The sequence below is a fragment of the Accipiter gentilis genome, chromosome 32 (assembly GCF_929443795.1).
Source record: "Accipiter gentilis chromosome 32, bAccGen1.1, whole genome shotgun sequence".
Lineage (NCBI taxonomy): Eukaryota > Metazoa > Chordata > Aves > Accipitriformes > Accipitridae > Astur > Astur gentilis.
In genome coordinates, this window is record NC_064911.1 from 1,467,432 (window position 1) to 1,481,173 (window position 13,742).

General features: G+C 40.3%; 1 protein-coding gene across 5 annotated transcripts in view; it reads right to left on the bottom strand.

Annotated features, from left to right (window-relative positions):
* APP (amyloid beta precursor protein) overlaps nt 1-13,742 on the bottom strand; it is a 238,368-nt gene that overhangs the window by 80,163 nt on the left and 144,463 nt on the right. For 3 of the 5 annotated variants that reach the window (XM_049835159.1, XM_049835160.1, XM_049835158.1), the window contains exon 7: nt 12,541-12,708. The exons of the other annotated variants lie outside the window; for them this stretch is intronic. In XM_049835159.1, the coding sequence (XP_049691116.1) occupies nt 12,541-12,708 (168 nt within the window). The remainder of the gene's footprint in view (nt 1-12,540; nt 12,709-13,742) is intronic. 5 annotated transcript variants of the gene reach the window in all.

Consider the following 13,742-nt stretch of genomic DNA (forward strand, 5'->3'; position numbering starts at 1 on the left):
GTATTAATCCCACAGCTGACAACTTTATCATACCATAAACCAGTGTTATACAACACATCAAAGTGAAAACCTTAATCCACCTCCCACGGATGATAAGCAGTAGCAGGGGAACTACAAACAGCGAGCGAGGTGATACATAACAGAGCTTTAAAAACCAGAGCAACAACTCTAAGAACACATAAATCAACATAGTGACCAGCGACTATTAGACCAATATAATGAATGCTTATAACAAATTTAACAAGCTCTGGTCAGGTTTGTCGTTATCTCAACCCTTCGTGCCCCACGTTGGGTGCCAAAATGGACTGTCGTGGTTTAACCCCAGCCAGCAACTAAGCACCACACAGCCGCTTACTCACTTCACCTCATCCAGTGGGATGGGGGAGTAAATCAGGAAAAGAAGTAAAACTCGTGGGTTGAGATAAGAACGGTTTAATAGAAAAGAAGAAACGAATAATAATAATGATAACACTATTAAAATGACAACAGTAATAATAAAAGAATTGGAATGTACAAATGATGTGCAGGGCAATTGCTCACCACCCGCCGATCTACACCCCGCCAGTCCCCCAGCGGCCATTCCCCGCCCCCACTTCCCAGTTCCTAAACTTCACGCGACACCAGTTGGCCAGTTAGGGTCAGCTGTGTCCTGTGCCAACTTCTTGTGCCCCTCCAGCTTTCTCGCTGGCTGGGCATGAGAAGCTGAAAAATCCTTGACTATAGTCTAAACACTACTGAGCAATAACTGAAAACATCAGTGTTGTCAACATTCTTCGCATACTGAACTCAAAACATAGCACCGTACCAGCTACTAGGAAGACAGGTAACTCTGTCCCAACTAAAACCAGGATACTTTTAATCTCTCAAACATCAAATTAATTTAATCTTTACCTTTCCTGAAGCTGCAGTTAAGTACAGTACATTTTAATTCCATTTAGAAAATGAAAAGAAAATTTTATTTCAAAGCAGGAAGAAATTTAAGTGTCAGACCGAGCAACACCAGCCCTTCCTGGCTCCTGTTGCCTGATAGGGGTTCACTAAACACCCCCAGGCAAGAGCAGTGAATACTCTTTTGCAATGTTTAACTAACCTCATGGATTTTCCTTCCATTACTCTAATTTTATTTTTTTTTCCCCACAAAACTTGCATGAGATTTAACATTCACAATATGGTGCAGCACTGAGTTCCACAGTTTAATCAGGCTCTGTGTGAAGAGGATTCCCCTCTGTCTACGCCCTCCTCTCACTGCCTCTGCAGGACACAGCAGGATTTAGCACAGGAAGGTTGAATGGGGGACAGCTCTAGCGCATTTGCCATCCTTCTCCATCTTTTATAGATTTTTTTTTTTTTTTAATTGAAGTCTGTACAAATGTGAGTGGAAAGAACTGACTATCTAAATAACTGTCCAATAAATTACGCAAATGTAACCTTTAATTATCGAACAGGAAAAAAGGTCACCAGCGTTTGCACTGAGATCAGTTAAGCCACCTGTACATTCAAGGTATGATTTTCAGAAGCTTCTGTCTCACACATGCGGCCTTTATGGCCCAGATTTTTTGGACAATAACGCTTACTTCTCGCTGGCATGCTTGCTGGTGCATTTCTGAACAGGTGAGAGTAGCAGGTGCTAAGAACTGGAAAACCTGATTTCAGTGCCTCGTGCTGAGGATGTCAGAGCACCAAGCCCCCTCCAAAAGCTGTGCAAAACCAAATCAAACAGTGACTAGGCATTAAATGCCACATACCTGGATGCCTGAGACAGCTAGGCTGTGCCCAGGAGCATCGGAAAGGATGTGGGCAGTACATCAGTACCCAACTGCAACCTGCTCTCTCAAGCTAATGCTGAAGAGGGTCATGCTAACGAAGAGCAATACTGCATAGGAGGAGAAAGCTACTACCCCAACCTTGCGCGAAAGGCAAAAGGCTGATGTAACACCACACGTGGCTCTCTACTACATGCTCCCAAAAAGATAGAGGGCGCAGAAACGGGCATGTAGACTCATGGGAGCTTGGGGGACCTGTCTCATGGTAAGAAGCTCAATCACTTACACTCATCCACCAGGGGACTAATTTGATTTAGAAAATCTCTACTGAGAAAAGATTTCTGACAACAGCTTTATCGGAAAGAAGCAACCAACGTCTGATGGCTGGAAACCGAAGCTAGACAGAAATAAGGCTGGAAATCCAGATCAGAAATAAGCCACCTACTTTCAATAGTAAGTGCAATTAAGTATTTGAACAACTTATGCAAAGACATGCTGAGTTGCCCAAAAGAATCCTCAAAAACATCCTGCTTCAGCATCTCCTTCCGAAACCCAGCCAGTGAACAGGTGTGAAAGCAAGAGGTAAACCTGGTGTTTTCTCCCTCCCTACTTGCTGCTGGCACGGGTCCATGCCCAGCACTCATCAGAGTAGGCTGAGCTTGCGCAAAGCCAGCCGTAAGGACTCAGCATGCCTACCGCTCCTGGAACGTGTATTTGGCTGCTGGTGGCTGAAGAGACCAACCAACCTACCAACACCAACCACATCTCACTCTGCAAACGGAGACACTGTTTAAACTCTTAAAAAATAGGGTTAAGTTTCATTAAGAAGTTCAGTGTCTATGTTTAGGAAAATACTAAAAGGTGAGATGAAATGGTCATATACGGTTTTGTTTTCTGTTATAACAGATTCAGAAGTGGTCTTTTTGTAAGTGGTTAGCTATTAAAGTACTTTGAAATCTTAAGTATTTCTCTGACATAAAATAACCAGTCTGCTGAAAACCAAATAACCCTGCAAGATTTCACTCCCTATATTTATAAAGTCTGAAAATGATTATGTGACAACTTCTCCATCCACTATTAAAAAAAAATAATTACCAATAGCATGTTAAAAACCCCCTTGTGATTCCAACATAACAATAACCAGCAGCTGTCCCCCCAAGAGTTACAAAAATACTGAGCCTCCCTTCTTCTGCATAAAGCAGAAACATTTTAAAATTTCTTCACTGAATAAAGCAGAAACATTTTAAAATTTCTTCATGGCTGTTGGCACAAAACCTATCCTTTGCACAGGTTCAATAATACAGCCAAATTATGCTCTACACATTTTGCTATTTAACAACATCTTTTACATATCAGAAGACCAGGGGGGCAAAAAAAAGGAAGAAAAATGCAACAATATGCCCCCAGATTCTGTTTTACTGTTTCACATAAAAATAAATAATCCATATCAGCATCTCCAGTGGAAAAAAAAAACCACTCACTCGCCAATCTCATATGAAATGAAAGGATTAGGATATGCTCCTTTTCTGAATGACATTGGCTGTTGCATATAAGATGGGAAACCATTTGAAATGAAAGCATTACCCAGTTACAATGGATGGATTCAGTGGATGGCATTCATTGCCTCTGAATTCCACATACACAACTGCCTCATTAATGAAGGATTAGGATCAAAGCTTTCAGTTGTTGACTAAGATCACAACTAATTATAGCACTTCTGACAATCACAAGTGCATACAGAGTATCTTTACCAAGAAGGGTTTCTATTATTGCTACTGCTACCTTGTGAAATGAGCTGTTTTTACAAGACGGTATCCCCATTCTTTTGTGAATAAACTACTCTGCTTACAGCAGGGTGGCAAAACCAATGAACAGAATCTAAACAACAGGGAAGGAAAACAATGATTACCTTTTTATTACAAAATGGACATATTACCGGCTGAATGATACAAGACAAACGAAGGCTGGGAAAGGCATATCTAAGATTGCAGCCAATCACCATTATTTTAAACGTAGGGAATAGTATGTACCAGGATGAGTTTTTACATAAGAAGTTGTTAAGTTGAATATAATTTAATTACTTGGAGAAAAGTGTGTGCCACACTGGTATGTCTTCTAGTAAAGGTCGATACTGGGGCACAGAAGAGCAAGTGCATTTACATACTATACATAAGCTACTGCATTATAGACAACTATTCTCATTCTTAGCACTGTGAGCTGGACCAGCAGGCAAACTGCCATTCCTTTTCACTTTTAATTACTTTGTCTTCATGCACTCTTTTACCACGACAACTTTCTGAACCTTGTCTAAAACTAAGAATAAAGGGGAGTGCAGAATTCCTCCCACAGTCAACAGCACAAGGGAGACCTTGTGAGAGTGAAAACCAGACGTTCCCAGTTTTAGTGTTTTACCTGTAAGCCGCAGGTTGCTGCTGCCGCTGGTTTCTTTTTAGGGTTTTGGGGGGCAAACAGACAGCACTGCTGTGCTCCAAGGGTTGGTATCACCCCTGGACTGGCAGGAGTTCTGGAAGACAGATCTTTCGCCTTGTGGCTCATCAGCACATCTCCCTGCCTGGAAGCCAACTGCAGAGCAGCGAACTGCTGATCACGACCAGAGCCTGGTACTCCTGTCCTTAAGGCCACTCAACTCCAGCTGCTCACTTTTTAATTTTCAGCAAAGATGCTCAATAATGCAAACTCCCCTTAAGTTATTCATTGATATTAAGGCTCATGATCACATAAATAAAACCCAGCTAAATGGTTATCTTGCACATTTGCTTTATCCTCATGTTTTGACAACTATCTTTAAGACACCCAAAAAGTCTTTGAAAGTAAAGTGTTCTTCATAATAGCTGAGGAATTCTGACCACAATGGTAGCAATTCCAAAAGCACAAAACATGGACTAACAGACTAGATAAAAACAAATATATTCTTCTGTCAGAAAAAAGTATATGCATGTTGGTACGGACTTCAGAAAAAAAGCCCTCTGTAACACTAGTGGTTGTATGTTCAGGGATCACATCTGAAGCAGTAAAAAGATTCACCAGTTCTGAGAGCTGACTTCTCCAATTTCAAGCTGTGTCTTAGCTTCCAAGATTTTGTTAAATTAGATGAATGTTCCTAAAGCAGATTAGAAAGCATGTTATTAAAAAATGTCTACTAGTTTATTTGAAAGATAATTCCAGGCACAGGTGACATGAAAAGAGTTAATACATGAAAGACAACACAGTGTTCCTGAGGGATGCTCTTTCCTTCTTAATAGTTGGGTTATCTCATTGTTTTTGTTACTGATCAAGGCTAAACTACTTTGTCATAAAAGACTGCATACAGTTTCTGTAATATTTCATAACTTGCATTAGTATTGAAAGAATAATTACAGGTCAATGTAGCAACCTTGGCCTGAAAATATGATTAATTGTATTGAGACAGAAAAATCACATGTTTAAAAGTTACATTCCTTCTTGAACTTTACTTTGCAAAGACTGATCCTATCTTCCTTTGATATGTTATAATTTAAATAGTTGGTATGGCATCAAAACAATAGGCAGCCTGAAAGACAGTTTCATGCAATCCCTCACAGAGACTCCTGGAAGAGGAAAAAAACCCAACAAAACATACCATACTCGTATTATTCCTCAACTATTGCCTTAACTAAAGTTGATACTTGCCACCTAAACTAGGTTTAAGTCAAATTTTCTTATATAAGAATCCTCTGTGTAATAATTTCAAGATACATTTCCTATCCATGCACAGCTAGAACTTGGCAATCATGCTTTCATCACATCTCCATGAATGCAACTTCCTTTTCACCAGCCCTGACAAATGCAATTTTGCCTTGTTTATATCCATTTGACACTCGTGTTGGCCATTAATTGCTCAGATCAGACCCCTCTCAGTTCTTCAATTCATTTTGTGCTTGGGAGGAGGCCTCCAAAGCAAACTTTCCTCAAGCATCTTTGCAATACTCTGTTTCAAGGTCATTCTCTTTTTATTTGTCACCATAAGTTTAAATATTTATGAAGGAAAAAACCTCATTAAATTCTTCACCTGTTACATTAAATGAGAACAAACACAAGACAGAAGTATCCTTCTGAACATGCCTTCTGCCAAGGTTGTAAACAAGAGTCATCAAGTTCCACAGAGTGAAAAAAAACCCAAATAACATCAAACCAACCTGTGGTTAGATTCAACAAAACAAGTTACAGCAAAAACAGTGTCTACAATAATACATCACATTAATAAAATTCCCAGAGCTTGAAATTATCAATAGTCCAACTCTGGTATATGAAAATATTTGCATCATCTCCCTTTTGAATCCTAAACTTTACCTAACTGCTTTTTAAAAAGGCCCAGTCCGACACTGGCTCCATGTGTGGTTCAAGGGTGAACTATAAGTGCGAATTTATATAGATGGAAGGAACTGTGGAAACAGAAATTAGTCACTTGCATCCACTAAAGGTGTTAGTCAAAATTAACAATTTAAATAGACAGTAGAAGTCATCCAGTTATATCTCCTAGTCACTTACTATTAAGTGTCAAGCACTCACAATGAATGAAGAACTGTGAAAAAATGTTTTTCTTAACAATTCATCTACACTATTCGAAACTGGCCTCAACTTCACCAAGATGAATGATTCAGCTGAGTTTTCATGCCAGAGAAGATAAAACCAGCAGATACAGGCAATTCATGCTGGAGACGGTGAGAGAGGGACACATTTAAGTAAAGCATTGAGAGGTAATGTCCCTTTTACTGCTAATTTGGGAAGGAGTAAGACAATTGAATATAAAAAGCCTTTGTGATGAAGCAACAGGTTGTCCTAGTGTGACTGGCTTAGTGAATTTCTAGTAACTTGGGGGTTTTTATTCATTCAAATAAAAGACTTCGTACTTATGTGAAATGCTTCCCTGCAATATCACTACTTACAAAGGCAGATTTTTAGGATTTGAAATGTTATCACTAGACTTTTGTATTTTAAATCATATCTCCTGTAGTGCTGTGACAAATAAGTATTGTAGCTGGTTGCTGTGATGAATATTTTTCAGCCCTAAGTGCGTTGTCAAAAAAACCGCATTCCTGGCATGAAGCAACTTGCAAGCTCTGCTGCTTTTATAGACCGAGGCCTGCCAACTCCCCCATAAAGCTCACGAGCAGTGAAAGGGCAGTATCAGCCAGTCCAGCTGAATGTGCTCTGGACGTGGCCTGCTTTCTGTCTTTAAGCCTCCTACCTGACTTCAAACTCAAGCAGTATCTGTAGTTGTAGAGGTAAAATGAGCAATCACCCAGTAAATAAGACGAAGGATTAAAATGTGCTACCTAACTAAAAAATGGGTATACTTTACCATTCTGCTTAAAGGAATGCACTGCAGTTCTTTAATGCCTTAGACACGCTCTGGAAGTTGGCATGCAAGTTCAGCTGCCAAAATATTTTACTTCCTGCTAACTAGGGAGACGTCAAGATCCCAAACAATAAGTGGATAAAGGAAATTACTGACAACAGGATTATCATCTTATAAGCTTCTGCTGTTAGAAGGTACGGACTGTTATTCACAGTACCGCTGTAGAGAAATTAAACTGGACACTGCAAAACGCTAGAAGTTGTGAATATTCCCCTCATGTACGGGCATGAACTGGAAACACATTAAGACTGATCTCATCAATTATCAGGGACAGACAGATACTAATCTGTAGGCAAGCTGACGTTAGCCTATATGAAAAGCAGTAAGAGTGGATCCCCCATATTAGTCTTACTCTTGTGCTTTAGATGCAGGACAAATGAAAACAAGGCATCATGAATTCCACTCCGCTCTGAATGTACCATGCCGCGGCTGCAGGATCTGCTGGGAGAGCTGTCTCCTATGCAATAACTGACAAATGAAGTACATTTAAGAGAACGGATTTTCCCAGCTTTGAAGCTCCTTGTGTCCCAAAGTTAAGACCTGAATATCAACGTAATTTCAAAATAGTGTGTATTAAAAAAATATATTTCCTACAGCTTTAAGGATGTTTAACAAGCAACAATTAAGAGACAAGTGAAAAAATTCATACGATAGGTTATTTTTTAGTATGATAGTAAGACAGAAATAATTCCTTCGATAACAACAATTTATCATCTTCTGCTTATTCTTGTCAGTACATACTCATTCTGAGGTCATTAAATCGGAATTAACTGCCTGAAAGATCCTGATGACTTCAAAGGAGCCATTATAGCCAGTCACACAGTAGAAGTTTGAGTCCTTATATTGAATAGAAACGGTAGACAGTATTGAACACCCTTATTAAAAATCAATAGGGAGAGAGCATGTGGTCTGGCAGGCTGAAGGAACTGGTAACAAGATCCTTAAAGCCTTCTACTTCTAGGGCAATTATATATCAATTCCCAGGTAGCTGGGTGATGAATGAAAAATTTGACAATAGTAGTTCCTACCCAACAGACAAATCACTTCTCAGACCTCAGAATGCTGGTCAAATTCATTGATAGTTTTGCATGACAGGACAGACTCACCTTTTCAGATCAAGGCAAAGACGCTTCAGCAAGGAAGCAGAATAAAACATGATTTTTTTTTTTCTGTAGACAATGTGTTCAGGACATTAGTATTCAGTATTCATACTTTCAGTATTCATAGTATATGAGTATTTGTGAAAACAGAACATCCCCAGGTTTTGGCTCAGTCCAATTTCAATGGACTGAGAAAAATTATGAGAAAAATAAACTCAAATCCCACCCTTTCACCCTTTGCCCACTATTCGAGTGAAACACAACCACTATGCACTATTTCATATTACTCTCTGTAATATCTAACTAGTTTAGCCTACAAAGCAAACTACAGCTGGACAAAGGAAAGATGTGCTTTTAGCACCCATCTTGTCTCCTGCCTAAGAGAGGCTCACTGTTTTTTTATAGGACACAAGGGAGCAACAATAATGTGAACATTGGAGAGAAAAGGAATAAAGAATGGAGTAAATAAATAAGCATGAACGGTAGGGGGGAGGCACAAAGTTCAAATAGAAAGATTAAGTTATAAGTTAAGGGTGACAGGGTAGGGGGGTAGGGCGGAAAGACAGGACAGAGCAGGGGTGGCCTAGATAGAAACTCTTCTCCACTGTTTTTCTTCTTTTCTTCTGTGGGATTGGGGTGAGGGTGGTGCCCGTGCCACAGCCAGGTAAAAAAAACTTTCAGCAACATTAGATCAATACCAAAGACAAGCTCTCACTTAAGTGCTGAAACATATAATATTCAGCACTTCTAATTATTTTCATTAGCATTTCTATTCAGTAAAATGATGAAGAATAAGGAGAAACAGCATGGTGATACTGAGACAGGAGACAAAACCAGAGGAAAACAAAGTTAATTTCGGAACAGAAATAACAGGTGTATAGAACACACTGAACTAACATGAAAATACAGTAACAAAAATCTAACTAAAGTAGCTTGGCAAGTGTACCCCATAGACTCAAATGTTGTTTGAGAAACTACTGAAGACACCCCCCCCCCCCCCAAACCCCAAACCCCAAAAACAAAACAGGAAAAAGCTCTCTGGTAGATCTATTTTAAAAGACAAGACCAGCTCTATTTTTCCTTACCACTAGTTGTGCAAATGAAGCCAAGCAGCTCAAGTATTCAAACTAATGGCTCAGACCAAAAATTGGGAATCCCAAAGTAAACCAAGATAACTATGGAAAGAACACAAATGGTAATGCTCTTGGCATTACTTTATTGAACTGAACTTAAGGAAAAAAAACCACAAACAAACCCAAAACAAGTTCCATGAGATAGAGAGGAATCTCCTGGGGCTATCTGAAGATCCTAATGAATATCATATATAGCAAATTTAGAAGTAGTTTCTTATTTAATTTCTGATTCTACATGCTGTGAGAGGATTGCCAGTCTTCCCAAACAGCATGACCTGAACAACTTCTGCTGCCAAGAGAAGTTTGAAGGAAGGAAGACAGTCCAATTTCCAAGTTTCATTCAATCCATAATATTCTTTTTAAGATCATGGCTGAGGTCACCCCTTGTAGCATAAGATTTCCTGCAAAAAGATCACTAGGTTGACTGGAAGAGTAATACACTATAAAGTCTGCTTGCTTGCTATTACAAGCAGTCAGTGCTATGATTTCACCTACAACCTGTATATGAAAGGCAACACCACTGCATTATCAAAGTGACAAATCCAAATCTCACCCCTCCAAGTTTTATTTCATGAGAATAATTCTCATGAAGTCTGTTTTGTGATGTGACTGCTCTTTTAGTCAGCAACACCCTTCCCTCTGTGTAATAATTTCGCAGCACTGTAAAAGCCAGAAAAGAAACTCTCAGATTTGAAGTGCTGGGTGAGTAACTACAGCTCTTTATGCAAGATGTGTGATCTTCGGATAACTTTGAGTCTGCACATAGTCCCACTGCAGAATTTGGACAAAGAAATGCACCCATACAGCTCAGCTTGAAGGGCAGGAGCCAAAAGCAAGCTGTAAAAACTGGATGTTTAAAAAAACTGCAATCTTGCAAGAGTCAAGGTCTACTACAAGTCCTTACTTATTGTCCAGCCTTCACAAAAATATAGAGGTTTTTTTTTTAGTAATGCTGACAAAGGCCGTAATAATTCTTAATTCCTACCAGGTATGTGAAAAGGCTGACTTTTCCCAACAAGAACTAGCATATGCAGCTTTTAGAAACTCTTATACTGACCATAAAAGCAAAATGCTCAGCACAAAAGGCCTATAGCTATTCTTCATTTAATCCTGCCTTGTTGGACATGAAACATAAGGATGAAGCCCCCCTCCGCCCCCCTTTTTTTTAATTTCTGGGGAAAGGAACAGACATTGTCACAAGAGGGGTACTATCAGAGGTAGGTGACTTTCATTTGCCTCAAATAGACCAAGGCAAACGGCTGAAATATCCAAAGCTCTTGCAGGTAAATCATGTTCAGTCCTGTCATTCTTCCCTTGCTAACTGAGACTACTTCCAGATGCAAAGTAGCAAAAGGTTCAGCTTCTCAGCTGTTTTCCGTTATTAGTTTTGATGGCTATCATCTTGTCTGGGATCCAATCACCACTTATGCATGATATTTACCCACATTACTGAAAAAGATAATAATCCTTTACAAATTCTCTGTTGGCCATAATAGTAAAGAATAAACACAGCGTCATCTTGGCTACCTGAAACTAAATGCATAAGAGCTCAAGTGGCTTTTCTAGGCTTATTCTTCAACATCTCTCTCACTGCAGTGTTTTTTCTATACCTCTAATCTGCATAAGCCAGCTAGCTTCAGTGTACTTTTCTTTCCTCCTTCCCCATCTACAGTATCAACTACTTGTCAGTATCACATACCCTGCATTTTTCATTGCATAAATATTTCTTCTTTAAAGTTCTTCTTTTTTTTTTCCTACTACTGTCCTCATTCCACCTGATACAAAGTCTCACTTTTTCTTGCCTGTCACAGAGCACGCAATCAGAGACAAACCATGTTTTGCATCTCTGGAAAGGTCTTGCCTAACACAGGAACTTAATGGTTCAAAATTTCATTCTTTTAGCAAATATATTATAGACCTCACTCAACTCTACTGCACAGTTCTTCTTTCTCTTCACTACATCTTGTGTCTTGTTGCAGAAACTGATCACTGTCCATGAGGTACCCTCCTCACTCGCCTGGTGGTAGACTTTCTACATGTCCTTCCATGGAGCTTTGCCATGAACAGTTCTAAAAGACGCTGAGATGAAATGCAGCTGCAGCACTGGAGCAGCAATCCTGCCTCCACAACTGCTCTTGCTCCTGCTCCAATAAAACACAGGTCAGCTACTCTGCTTCAAGACACACACAGCACACCTTGCTAGGACTCTGCATGTGTTTGTGTGCATTTTTAAGCCTTCTACTTACTGCAAACATTCCTAGGTGCAGTTTGGAAAATATTTTGCTAAGAGGAGCCCTAACATGCTGCTCCTCCATGCCCTGTGAGCAGGCAGGGCAGTGAAATATGTACTCACTCTTAATGTGTCAGATGTAAATGGCAGCCAATACTCTCCCAAGAGTACGTGCTGGCAAGGCAGATTGGAGGGGAGTGTACCAGAGGCTCCCAACCCAAAATCCAGCTGATAAATCCAGTGTCTGATTCATCAGCTTTAATATCCTGCGATGGACAAAGCCATCCTTCTCAAACCAAAAATCACAGTGCAACACTCTTTCTTCAGGGAAAATGATTATTAAAACATATGGTGTGCATCACAGCTCTCAGGAAAACCTAAAAAAATCAAATGTCATTTCTCCCCTTTTCATTGCAAACACACAGAAATTATTCAGTCAAACTAAAAACAAACAAACAAAAAGAAAAAAAAAATCTGGAAATAAACAATCTGTTATTTTAATGAGCTTGTATTGCTTTGATTAAAAAAGGTCAGAAATAATACATGAAAATATGTTGTAAAAACTATGAACTATTTTTAAACTTACCTGAGGCTTCCCTAAAGTTTATGCTTTTTTCTGCACACGCATTGTACATGCACACACAGAGACAGACAAGATGTCAGTACGCTTTGACAGAAAATTAAGAGAAGGTGAGTGTAAAGGCCTCGTCTAAAGAAGTGTTAGGCTTTTAGCTACCTACTTGCAGACCCCCGTCTACAGCACCAAGAAGTCGCCCACTACCATGCTGGGTTAGCGAGAGGCTAATGAGGATCTAGCGGTGAGCGGAGGTGTTGGACAGACCGCGGCCAGGGGTTAGTGTGAGCCCAGGCCTGCTCCCACCATGCAGGAGCAAGGGAGGCGTGGAGGGGCACTTACTGACACTGCCACAGACCGCCATGCAGTATTCCTCCGAGTCAAAGTTGTTCCGGTTCCCGCCGCAGCCGCCGTAAAAGAAGGGCGCGCACTTTCCTTCGGCCACGTCAAAGTACCAGCGGGAGATCATCGCGCGGCAGGGACCAGTCTCGGCTTGCTCAGAGCACACCTCTAGTCAGAGGAGACCCGGAGGAACCATATTTAGCATGTAAGTAGTATTGTCTCAGTTTCTTAATTAGGTACCTCTCAATGTCCACGCACGAGAGTGAGGAAGGCGATGTACCGAGGAGGTGTTTCAGGGAACAGGAAACCCTTCCCCGGAAAACCACCCCGGAGACAACGAAGGTAAATTTTTAACTGACTCAGATGCGTGCCACTAAGACTCCTTAGCCTGCCTATAGTTGCATGTTTCTAGCTACTTGACCTGCAGGCACTGAGGGATGTTGCCCTGAAAAAGCTCCAGCATGGTGGCACTGGTACAAGCATGAAGTTTCGTCTGCTTCCAGGCCAGATGGGTACAACCACTGGCTCTCAACGGGGTCTGCCAATGGTGCCAGGCAGATTCCTGCCCAAGCAGCCCATTCCATACTTGTCTGGAAGGGGAACATCTGAAATCAGAAAGAGCCACCTTTTTTCTTGTTGTTTTTTTAGCTATATTAACCCCTCCTTGCCCAAATCAAGATGGTTTCCTAACTTGTACAAAAGAAAAAAACAAAACCAAAATATTAATGAGTTATACACGAAAACAAATTCTCTTCAGACACCTATTTATATATAGTCACTGCCAGAGAAATTCCCTCTTGCAAGCTGCCTGGCACAGGGTTTTTAATTCACAGTTTGAGGGCTCACATATATAAAATTCTGCTGTAGCTTTAACCCATCCATGGGAGGAAATCTCATCCCCAGTGAATATATACAGGAAAAAAAATTAAACCGGTTTGTGTTTGTGTTCATTGTGAGCTGCCACAGTCTCTGCCTACATCCTGCAACACATGAAAACCCGAGGGAAGAACCAAACCACACAAATTAAAGGAAGACAAAGCAAATTCTCCCTGCAATTTGGAATTCAGCCAATTACACATGTAAACGTATAGCCCTTTACCAGTAATGTTCCAAACAGACAAAAACAGTTTTATCTTTCAACATGCTGCATAAGTCCTTTCAAATCTACATAATGTTAAACACCAATACACCCCTCATTTGCT